General features: G+C 43.5%; 1 protein-coding gene across 5 annotated transcripts in view; it reads right to left on the reverse strand.

The window, feature by feature from the left end:
• DENND11 (DENN domain containing 11) overlaps positions 1–12,489 on the reverse strand; it is an 87,245-nt gene that overhangs the window by 19,438 nt on the left and 55,318 nt on the right. For 4 of the 5 annotated variants that reach the window (XM_067747217.1, XM_067747218.1, XM_067747216.1 and 1 more), the window contains 2 exons: positions 7,903–8,002; positions 6,804–6,962 (listed from right to left, as the gene is read on the reverse strand). In XM_067747217.1, the coding sequence (XP_067603318.1) occupies positions 6,804–6,962; positions 7,903–7,997 (254 nt within the window). In that variant the 5' untranslated portion in view covers positions 7,998–8,002. The remainder of the gene's footprint in view (positions 1–6,803; positions 6,963–7,902; positions 8,003–12,489) is intronic. The other variant, XM_067747215.1, reaches the window with a different exon arrangement.

Below are 12,489 nucleotides of genomic sequence, written 5' to 3' on the forward strand. Positions count from 1 at the left end.
TGAAATTATACTTGCTCATAGGTATTCAGTGCAGCCTCATAACAGCAAAAGACTGGAAACAACCGAATGTCTATCAGTAAGCAACCTGATAAAGCAAGCATGGTTCCTCTACACAGGGCACGTAATACAACTGTGAGAAACAATGAAGCAGCTCTCCATGTACTAATATGAGAAGATCTAGATATATTGTTGAATGAAAAAGGCAAGGTGCAAACAACATGTATAACATGCCACCTTTTGTATGAAAAGAGGGAAAATAAGAATATACATTTGTATTTGTATATAGACAAACTCTGGAAAGATACATGGGAAATCAGCAGTGATTACTGGGATTACTGGATGGATATGGGAACTGGGTGAAGACTTCATTTCATGCCAGTGGTTGAGACTGCCACTCTCTTCTTCCCTTAGCAACAGAACCTTCCAAAATTTAGCTGGTCACGTGGCCACCCAGTTAAGGACCCCATTTCCTAGACTGTCTTGCTGCTACAGGTGTGGCTAGAAACTAAGCATAAGTCAATGAAACGTGGGCAGGAGCGATGTGTCCAATTTCTGGGATTCCTGTGGGTTTCCCCTTCCTGCAAGACCTAGTAATGGTGAATCAACTTTTACCATGTGGGTGAGGACAATACTCTAGCAGATGGCAGGACACAAAACAGAAAGACTTGGGTCCCAGAAATGACCCAGTGGGACAAAGCCATCTACCACACTGGACTACTTCCCTTCCTCTGGGATTGTCATCCTAGAAAAGCTGTACTTCTACCTTGTTTGAGTCACTGTATTTTGGGTTTCTTTGTTATAGCAACTTAGCCTGGATTTGAGCTAAAGCAGAAAATGATATTTAGGAATGATTTACCATAGTATCAAAAACCACATTGTAGCATTGGCTTAGTAGCTAGAAAGGGAAGATCGCTAAAAAAACAAACAAAAACTTTGCTAGAACTTCAATAACTTGGAAGACAGGCCTTGTATCATCTGAACTTGTAACTTTAAGGGAAGCAGTGAGAAACAGAGCACTGATAGCTCCTCGATGTTTTTAGTTTTTAGTAGTTTTCATCTTACTACTACAACAGCAAGATGAAAATATGCAAGACTTGGTCAGTTTGCAAGCAGAAATGGTGGGATATACAGCAGCATAAGGGTGTACATTCTGAGTTCTGCAATATAAATTAATTGAGGCTTGAAATATTTGGGACCCCACGGGACTGAAAAAAACAATTCCTCTGTACCCCAAAAGCAGGAGATAACCTAGAGAAATGGAAATAAAAACAAAAATAGACAAATGGGACCTAATGAAACTTAAAAGCTTTTGCACAGCAAAGGAAACTATAAACAAGACAAAAAGACAACCCTCAGAATGGGAGAAAATATTTGCAAATGAAGCAACTGACAAAGGATTAATCTCCAAAATATACAAGCAGCTTATGTAGCTCAATATCAAAAAAAAAACAAACGCCCCAATCCAAAAACGGGCAGAAGACCTAAATAGACATTTCTCCAAAGAAGATATACAGATTACCAACAAACACATGAAAAGATGCTCAACATCACTAATTATTAGAGAAATACAAATCAAATCCACAATGAGGTATCACCTCACACCAGTCAGAATGGCCATCATCAAAAAATATACAAACAATAAATGCTGGAGAGGGTGTGGAGAAAAGGGAACCCTCTTGCACTGTTGGTGGGAATGTAAATTGATACAGCCACTATGGAGAACAGTATGGAGGTTCCTTAAAAGACCCAGCAATCCCACTACTGGGCATAAACCCTGAGAAAACCATAATTCAAAAAGAGTCATGTACCACAATGTTCACTGCAGCACTATTTACAATAGCCAGGACATGGAAGCAACCTAAGTGTCCATGGACAGATGAATGGATAAAGAAGATGTGGCACATATATACAATGGAATATTACTCAGTCATAAAAAGAAACGAAATTGAGTTATTTGTAGTGAGGTGGATGGACCTAGAGTCTGTCATACAGAGTGAAGTCAGAAAGAGAAAAACAAATACCGTATGCTAACACATATGTACGGAATCTAAAAAAAAAAACAGGTTCTGAAGAACCTAGCGGCAGGACGGGAATAAAGACGCAGATGTAGAGAATGGACCTGAGGACATGGGGAGGCGGAAGGGTAAGCTGGGACAAAGTGAGAGAGTGACACGGACACATATACACTACCAAATGGAAAATAGATAGCTAGTGGGAAGCAGCCGCATAGCACAGGGAGATCAGCTCGGTGCTTTGTGACCACCTAGAGGGGTGGGATAGGGAGGGTGGGAGGGAGACGCAAGAGGGAGGAGATATGGGGATATATGTATACGTACAGCTGATTCACTTCGTTATACAGCAGACACTAACACAACATTGTGAAGCAATTATACTCCAATAAAGATGTTAAAAAAAAAAAAAAGAAAAAGAAAAAAAAATGCAGGAGGTAAGAATTTCTCTCAAAGCCTCTAAGAAACTCTCCCAGACATGGGAGTCTGCCCATTTATACAGCCCAGATTTAGGCTACAGTCTCAAGGTAGTTGCCATGAAAACCAGGGAAAGATAGACAGGCCAGGAACAGTGATCAGTAACTAGGCCACCATCTACTGACTTAAAAACTAAGACCCAGAGGAGATCTTTGGCAGTGGATGTTTTTACGTGGAATTGAGTGGAAGCAAACAGACCAAGAAGCCTATTCGGTTTCTGAGGGGTCTGTACTGTCACATTCTTGTCTACGGCCACACCACCCTGAAATCGCCGGATCTCATTTGTATTGTCATGTTCTTGGCCTACCTAAGCCGCTGACTTCTCAACCCTTAAAGAAATCACTAGACCTCGAAATCCACACCAGCAGGAAACATGTTCCATAGCCATGCATCTTTCTCCAATGTTCACCAATGCCTGTTTCAAAAGTGGTTATGGGGGCTTCCCTGGTGGCGCAGTGGTTGAGAGTCCACCTGCTGATGCAGGGGACACGGGTTCGTGCCCCAGTCCGGGAAGATCCCACATGCCGCGGAGCAGCTAGGCCCGTGAGCCATGGCCGGAGCCTGTGCTCCACAACGGGAGAGGCCACAACAGTGAGAGGCCCACGTACCACAAAGAAAAAAAAAAAAAGTGGTTATGGGACAAAATGGATAAAGAACGCTCAGAAGGCAAAGCCAGGAGCCATGGAGGAACATGGACAAGGGGATTCTAGTGAGCAGAGCCAAGGTGCAGCCAGGAGCATGCTGCTCTGTGAGGACAAGGGGTCTCTGCCGTCCCTACTCAGCAAATTTCATTATGATGATGGACTAACGACCCCTCATATTATTTCTGATTCTTCTTTTCCAAATGGGAGCTTGCACTGTGGTTCCTTCTCTACTTCTGTATTGCATTTAGGAAGTGGGAATGGAGGACGTGACTGTTCTTTCATCGCTTTCCAGGATAAGAGAACCATGTCCTGATTGCCTCAAATCACACAGAAACCCTGGATTTTAGACTAGAAACATTAACCACATGAGACTCTATGATGTCTCGGGGTGGGAGGAATGTCCTCTATGTCTGGGAAGAAGAGTACACACGGATACCTAGGTCGCCAGGGGGGGCAAACTGAAGCAGAGGCTGCTAAAATTTCCTCCAAATCCATTCTTCTCTTCTTCCTGTTTGCAACAGGAGTCCCCGAATTTTAACCGGTCACAAGGTCACCCAACTAGAGACTACCTTTCCCAGTGTCCTGTGCTGTCAGGTGTGTCTTTGTGATGGAGGACTTGACAATGGGATATGAGAAGTGATGTATGCAACTTCCGGGTCATTCATTCCTCCCTACGGGCTGGAATGCAGACATAATAGTGGTGAGCAGCTTCCAACAGGTGAGAACACCTTAGAACACAAAATCCCTCTTAGGCTACGGCAGAATAATAAGAGAAGCAGCGTGGGCCCTGAATTGTGGGGACAGGAGGCTGCTCACCCTGACCACCCTGCTACTTCTAGAACATTACATGGGGCAGAATCTTCTGTCTTATTTGAGCCAGTGTATTTTGGGGCCTCCGTTATCACCATTTAGCCAGGACTCTAATATAATACCTCCTTATAACTTTTGGCTTTTGAACGATGAGAATGTATTGCCTCCTTGGGAAATTAATTTTTCAAAAGCAGTAATAATTTTTTTAAAGTGTCAAGATCCCAATAAAAATGTTTTTTATTTTAAATTCAATGTTACTTCTGAGACACAAAACTGAGGAAATGTTTCAAATACAGAAAAATATGTATCACAGCTCCAAAATGTAGAGGAGCAGTTAAAACAATTAGAAGCATGCTAACTGCTTAACCATAGGGAATAATCGAGTAAACTAATGGGACAGCTCTAGCACTATAGAGCTATTAAAATAATCATCAACGGTTTCCCTGGTGGCGCAGTGGTTGAGAGTCCGCCTGCCGATGCAGGGGACACGGGTTCATGCCCCGGTCCGGGAGGATCCCACATGCCGCGGAGCGGCTGGGCCCGTGAGCCATGGCCGCTGAGCCTGCGCGTCCGGAGCCTGTGCTCCGCAACGGGAGGGGCCACAACAGTGAGAGGCCCGTGTATCACAAAAGCAGAAAAAAAAAATCATCAAAATGAAAAATATGGAGGACAATGGGGAGAAAACATACACATAACTCGTGTTCCTGAAGAAGGGAAAATGCAGAGGAAAAGTTTAGTATTTTATTGTAGAAAAAAAGGTTCCTGAAATTAAAAATAAATGTCATATCTATAGATAAAAAGGGACAAACTACCCAGAAAAAAACTGTTCAGAAACATCACAGATAAAGAATCTATAGGGATCTAGACAAAAGAGACTTCTCTGAAACAACCAATATCAGAATACTGCTGTGCAATATTTATAGCATCCTGAGAGGAAGAAAGAAAAGATTTTAGGATCTTATACCCAGCCAAGAGTAAAGGTAAAAGACCAATACTATCAAGCATGCAAGATTTCAGAGAAGGCAGCACCCATGATCCTTTCAGGAAAAAAAAAAAGAAACAGAAGATGCTTGATGGCAAAATCTAACCAACCAAGAAATAAATCACGAGCTCTGGAACGTAGCAAGCCACAGTTAAGCCTTGGATGTGGTCGTAAACATATAACTGAGACTTAAGAATCATGGGAATTGTGATTACAGAACTAAACGTAATAAATCTCACAGTATATGAAAGTTGAGAAGTAAAGTCGGGGAGGGGTTCTGGGAAGAAGTATAAGATACCTGACTGTCTACAACTAAAAAAACACAACCTAAAAGCACCAATGATGCCTATACAAAGATTTGTGCACTTTATTATATATACATTATTTCTCAATAAGAATGACACTGTATCTTCATGTTTTGCAGTCTTTTTTCTTAACTCTGGAAGAACATTCTAAGAAATAACATATCTTACTGTGAAAAAAAATTAAAGTTTGACAATTCCTTCAGTTTCACTTTTTTTCTGATATTCACAAATAAATTAAATATATTTCAAACTAGCCTATTTGATAAAATTAAATCTTCATAAAATATTAATCCTATTTTTGTAAAATTATGTCTATTTTAGAATGGCATTCGCTGAATACTGACAATGGATATCTCACTGGGTGTCAAGATTTGGAAGAATTGTTAAAATTCATTTGTACGTTCACATGAATTTTTCAATAATAAACATTTTTTTCCCACAATTTCATATTCTTTCAAAGATGATGATCAAGATAGATTATATCAAAAATTAAAATAATAACTTTTAAACGCATATGACATAAAAGTATGTATGTCGCATGGTGCCAAGTATGTATATATTGAAGTACACACACGGGACTTCCCTGGTGGCACAGTGGTTAAGATTCCACACTCCCAATGCAGGGGGCCCGGGTTCGATCCCAGGCCAGGGAACTAGATCCCACATGCATGCCGCAACTAAGAGTTCACATGCCACAACTAAGGAGCCCGCCTGCCACAACTAAGACCTGACACAACCAAATAAATAAATAAATATTTTAAAATAAATAAATAAAGTACACACACATGCATACCAGAGGAGAGGCAAATGTGCTAAAATTTTAACAGTGTTTCAGGGCTTAGGGGTAGATTTTCCCTTCAAAATATGAAATAAAATTAGGTTGCTCACAGGATGAAAAAAATATGAAGTAATTAATAGTTCTGCAGCTTCTGTTAAAAATTCCCTTCCTATTACCCCCAATGATAATAATTACCTCCAATAATAAATGATTAGGCTTAAAAAAAAAAGTTGAGAGTCTACTTGCCTGGGGCAAGGAGATAATTATTGTGGTTTAAGGTAAAGCAAAGATCACGTCAATGTCAACAAATTAATTCAACAAAATTGATGACAGGGCTTCCCTGGTGGCGCAGTGGTTGAGAGTCCGCCTGCCGATGCAGGGGACACGGGTTCATGCCCCGGTCCGGGAAGATCCCACGTGCCGCGGAGCGGCTGGGCCCGTGAGCCATGGCCGCTGAGCCTGCGCGTCCGGAGCCTGTGCTCCGCAATGGGAGAGGCCACAACAATGATAGGCAAAAAAAAAAAAAAAAAAAAAAAATTGATGACAATATTAATATAAGCTGAAAGCAAAATCTACCCCAACTTTCATTCAAGGATGAAGAATCATTTATGCAGGACGCTGGTTGAAACACGAAGACCACCACCCGAGGTGTGAGACACAGCCATGGATGTTCTTGGTGAGGAATCTGCTGTTCTGATGGACAGCCTTTACCGCTGAGGGCTCATCACAGCACACCACCTGGCAGAGCCCTGCTGCCTCTGCCCTCCCTGCACCCCACCCCGTATGTAAGCCACATACCGAACTTGGTTCTCCAGGAAGTGCATGTACCGGTACAGCAGGGTGTAGGATGGAGAGAGGATGCCCACGGATTTCATCCGGGCGCCACGCTCCAGCTCGCTTTCCACAGGCATGTTGGCGAAGCAGGCCAGGCCAAAGAAGGGCCCCTTTCGGAAATAGCTAAAATAGACCCAATGTGTAGCGTGGCTCGAAATCAGAGAGAGAAATTTCATTTTATTCTGTGTTTTGCCTTTGAGATGCAGTCGCGAACAAAAGACATAACTGCGTCCAGGGCTCTACGTGAGAAAACTCAGCCTGAGAAAAACCTTTTTTAGAACCTCAGCGGGACGATCAGCCCAAGCCCCTCAACCTCACAGATGGGACAACCAAGGCTCAAAGAAACTGTGGCACCGCCAAGGGTCATCCCGCCGGAGCCAGGACTTGATTTCTGCAAAGCCTGCTACTCAGTCGCCCACGACCATGGATACAGCCTTTCTCCTCCTGCATAAAAACTGACCTGATGGGGGGACCTCTGTTTTATTAGCATAAACTGTGTTGATTCTCTCCTCGCTTCCTGAGTCTCTGATATTTTAAATAGAACATTTGACCAGAGCTTTCACTTTGTTTCCTTCCCGTTTCTCACACTTATGTCTGTCATGGTTTCAGCCCAATGAGAAGATGAAAGCTATTCCATCGCCCTGACATTCTCTCAATTTGCTCCTCACAAGAACCTTAATTACACAGGACTACAGACTGGCCTTACTTAAAGCTGGAATTGCAAGTTTTAGCACGTACGTGCCTTAAGTTAACCCAAATGTGACCGAAACTCTATTCCTTTATTAAAGCCAAACCCCAAGCAAGGCCCAATCATTTCTTAGGAAAGGAGAGAGAACCTCTAGGGCAGGAGTTCTTAACATTTTTGGATCATGAAACTCACCGAGAACCTCAAGCTTGGGAACCTCTTGCTAGAAAACTGATGTAAAAACACAAACCAGTATATATTTTCAGGGTATTTACACACACTTCCTGAAAATGCCCCGAGGAGAGCCCTTATTCTCTGGGGGAAAGCACAGAGCGAGAGGAAATGGTACAGAGAAGACTTGCAATCGGCAGTACTTACATGAAATCAGACTGAATTTTATGGGACCCACTGGCCATAGACTTGAACTCAACGCCTTCAAGGTCAATATCTTGAGGCAAGCACCATTCCACCATGTTTCCTGTGGGGAAGAAGGGAGGATACAAGTTTAAAAGAGACAAAATCATTCAAAGGGCTTAGTGCAGGGCTAAGTGCACATGGCTTCGGAGTAAATGTACTACTGACTTGACCACCAGCATGCTCCGGTGGCTCATCCCTCCATCGCCTACATGCCAGCAGAGTCCCTGAGGCATCCCGAGGGCCAGGAGATGGGTGTTGAAGGCACCTCCAATCTCTGCCTTCAAATGAACACAGTTCTTCCTAGCGAGGCTGCTGGCTTTGGTTCTCCCATTCTGCTTGGCCACCTCCAAATCTCCTTCCTTTTGCAGCCTCACTTCTAAGCGCATGTTTTGACCCTCCACCCCCATTTCCTCATCTTGTACTCTCTCCTTAACCCCTCGAGATCCTGCTTCCATCTTGCCTTTTTATGGCCACTAATAACTCTGACAAACCCCCACACTCTTTTTAATTTTTAAATTAATTTTTAATTTAATTTTCATTGATCTCTTTGTGGCATTTGATAATTCCTCAAAAATATCTCCCCTTTTTCCCTTGACTCCCGTGACAGAATACTATTTTGGTTCTTTTCCTTCTTCTCTGATCAAACGTAGCTCTGCTTCCTTCCCTAACTCTTTCTCCTCTCTCCTCAAAATGAGGCTCTTCTCCAAGGTCCAGACACCAGTTCTTTGCCTGCAGAATTTAAGAGCTCATTCACTTATCCCTAATTACTGCGTTTCTACTGAGCTAGATGCTGGAGCTACAAAGTCAAATAAGACACAGTCCCTGACCTCAAACAGACTAGATTCCAGGGACAGATACGGAGATAAACAAGGAGACCAGCGATTACAGTTCTGGAGGCTGAGGGTGGTGGTATGTGGTAAATTCGATGACAGAGGATAACGTGGGATTTTAGAACGTAGCAATCACAAGCAGCCATAAGATTGAGGGAATCAGAGAAGTTCACAAGAGCAGTGTTTCCTCGAGGCTTGAGAGGATGCTACAGGACATGCCCTACTGTTTTCTTGCATATTCAAAAATTTTCCAAATAAAAATACTAAGATACTTGTAAGATTTCACTTTAGAACAAACTTCTCATCAACACCTCAAACCCTAATTGCCCAAGCATTAGAAACATCATTAATAATCCCAGACAACCAATGCTTTCAGATAATTGTTCGGGGCATCAGAGGTACCGCTTATCAAGTCTACCCGGACACGACCCAGTCTCTGAATGGGGTGGGCATCACGGGGGATCAGCCTATCCCATATTCAGCAGCCTAAGGCACTTTCAAGTAGTTTATTTTCAAAAGAGGACTCTTAAACTCAAACAACTAATCAATGGGCTAAAAGAGAAAGCATGAAAAAAGGAATTAAGATTTCACACAACAGAGAGGCCAGAACAATGTTGTATCTGTCAGGGTTAAAGACGAGCAAAAGCATGCTGCACGCTGAAAGAGGGGCGAACGTGGGGAGAAAGGTAAGGTTTCGCACGCCGACTTCCCCCACGTTCCTGTCTTTCCACTAGCATCCCTGTCTACGGTCTCCTCGGTCCAGTGGCTCTCACCCTGTGTTGTGCAACAGGACACCCAGGAAGCTTACAAGGGGGCTGACCCTCCCCCCAAATCTACACCGTCATGGTCTGTGCCACACGGGCACTTCAGCTGATGAGCCCCCTGTGCACACGGTCCTAACCCTTCATGATGGCAACAGATGGCTCGCCTAGGAGAGGGACAGCCTGCCACGGACCCTCTGGCAGACTCTGTCCTCTCGCTTACCTGCTCTTCTAGTATCTGCTGCCTTGTTCCCCGCCCCCATGCCACTCCATGCAGGGTTCAACTTGCTCTTAGCTCCTTTCCTCTGACCCAGCCTGTCCATGACTACTCAATGACTTGTTAAAACTTTAACGTACCTAAACTTTGTGCTGAGGGATAAGTTCACAAAAGCGCACAGATCATAGCTCTGCAGCACAATGAGTTCTCCCAGCATGAACATACCTGTGTGAGCAGAGCCCAGACCAAGCAGCAGGACATGAATAGCAAAACAGAAGCCGCTCTTCTGCCCCGTCCGAGTCATCACCCCTCTCTCCAGGCTGACTATTATCCGGACTCCGAACACGATAAATTAGCTTTGCTGTCTTTGAAATTTATAGAAATGCAATCATAGTTTGTATTCGTTTGCGTCTGTCTTCTTTGGCTCCATTTTTTTTTTTGCAAGATTCATCCATGTTGATGCATGTAGCAATAATTTCTTCATTTACTACTTCCATCCTATGCATGTAACACAGCTTACTTACCTATGTGACTGTTGGTGCACATATAGCTTACTTCTTATTTGAAGCTATCACAAACAGCACTGCTGTGAACAATTCCATACCTGTCCTCTGGTGACTACACGTGTGGTAGCTTTGTAACGCATGACCCGGCTGGGCTGATTCACATTTCTCAGAATTCCCACTTGCGTCTGAGACTGGGGAGGCGAAGTGAAGCAGTAGCCATGTTGTGTTTATGTCAGAAGGCCAGTGTGAGGGCATCAGGTAACTCATGGGCGTTGCTGCTTATCTTGCAGGCTCATCACACTTGGGGGGTGGCTGCCAGGCCTGCGGTCGATGGATCCACCTTCCCTGGATCCCCTGTCAGCTTCTCGGACTCCCACCCCAGGCGTGTGCTTAGTTCCATAATGAAAGGCATCAGCTTCATCAGGTCAGGGCACCACGTCATTAGAACAGGAGGCAGTGACACGCTGACCTGGGTTCCCACCCACCCTCATGAGTTCCAGCTTGTTCTCCTTCTTCTCAACTTTACTCTCTGCTTCCTAACTGTCCGCTCAAGAGACTTCAAGCTCCACCGACAGACACAAGGCAACAGCCTTACACAGACTTTCTAACCAGCTCCCACAATTGCACAAGATCAAATCCCTGCAATAAATCCCTTTATTTGTCTCCCAGTGGTTCTGTTTCTTTGATTAAACCTTTACTTTGACTGACACAATATGCACACATTTCTGTTGACTACATCCCTAGGAGTGGAACGGCTGTAAAAATGTTTGCATCACTGCAAACTAAGGAAACTTTAATGATCCCCAAAGCAGTGTTTCCCAAAGCTTAGGTGACCAGGGCTTCTGCAAAACACAAAATTTGTAAAAAGGGATTTTGGCCAAACAATCTTTGTTTAGGTTAAACAAAGACAGACAAGTTCCTTTACCGCAGAACTTCTCAGAGCCTCTGATGTTTCTCCACATTACGAATCTCTGTGAGATCAAGACCATGCTAAATGTTTCCAAAATTATTTGGCCAATAGACCTATTTTTAAGGAGCATCTTAAGGACCAAATTTTATAGAAGGCTTTTTTTTTTTTTTTTTAAAGAAATAGCAGTATATTAGGGGCTGCAAGTTGACCCTTAGTACATACCACTCCTCCTTTCTTATAGGGAATAGGACCTCCTATTCTTAGCCTGGCATATGGCCTTCCAAATGATGACTATGTTTCTCTGTACCTTCTTGCAAATAGGTATGGCTACACAAGTAAATTCTGGCCAGTGGGATATAGGCAGAAGTGAGGTGTGTCTTTCCAAAATGTGCCTTAAAGGGAAGGCGTATGTAGTCCCTTCTTCCATCCTGCTGCCTGGCATATGGATGTGGTGACAAGCCGTCTTGAATCATACAGGTGAGGGCACCAGCCCACATATCAAGGAGGGGATGATGGCGCGAGAGCCAACTTGAGTCTAGGTCCTTGGATGACCCCATGGGTATGAACCGGCATTCCAGCCCTGGACCGGCTATCTCCTGACTGTTAAGTGAAAACTAAACTCTTATCTTGATTAAGTCACTGCTAATTTGGGTCTCTGGTATTCATGGCCAAACATACGTCTTCTTACTTAATACAGCTGATCTGAAGAATAAAGCCCCCAATTCCTCAGCCTGGTCCTCAAAGCTTCTCTCTTATTCCTCTGTGCCTGGCCAATCCTCATTGTATAGGAACTGAAAGAATCAGACGAAGTGAATGACACCCTGTTAGTTACATCCTTCACTTCTAGATGGATGCAAACCCCTCTAGGTCGGGAAGAAAGGTCCATCAGGGTCAGGCTGGTGAATCACAGCATGGAGCATGGACTCCAGAACACCACTCTGGGAACAGTTCTTTATCCCACAGGAAGAACATTTCTGCTGACACACTCGTTGAATTAAAGGAAAGTAGATAAAGCTACTATGGCCCTCATCCCAGCCTAATACAATCATTGTCTTAGATGTCTGTCTCCCCAGGAGACTGGACTTCTTAAAGGTAGGAACTCTGATTGTTTATCTTTACATTCCAACATAGCACAGTGCTTAGCACAAGACAGGATGGACATTAAAAACAAAAACAAAGCAAAACCCCAGCCTTATAGAGGATGTGCATGTTTTTAAAAAGCTAGTAGTAATGATATTGTGGTTATGTAGAAAAACGTCCTTCTTCTTACGAGGTTTATACTCAAGGATTTAGGAGTGAAGTCACGTCTGCATTTACTTTCTTT

The sequence above is a fragment of the Pseudorca crassidens genome, chromosome 8 (assembly GCF_039906515.1).
Source record: "Pseudorca crassidens isolate mPseCra1 chromosome 8, mPseCra1.hap1, whole genome shotgun sequence".
Classification (NCBI taxonomy): Eukaryota; Metazoa; Chordata; class Mammalia; order Artiodactyla; family Delphinidae; genus Pseudorca; species Pseudorca crassidens.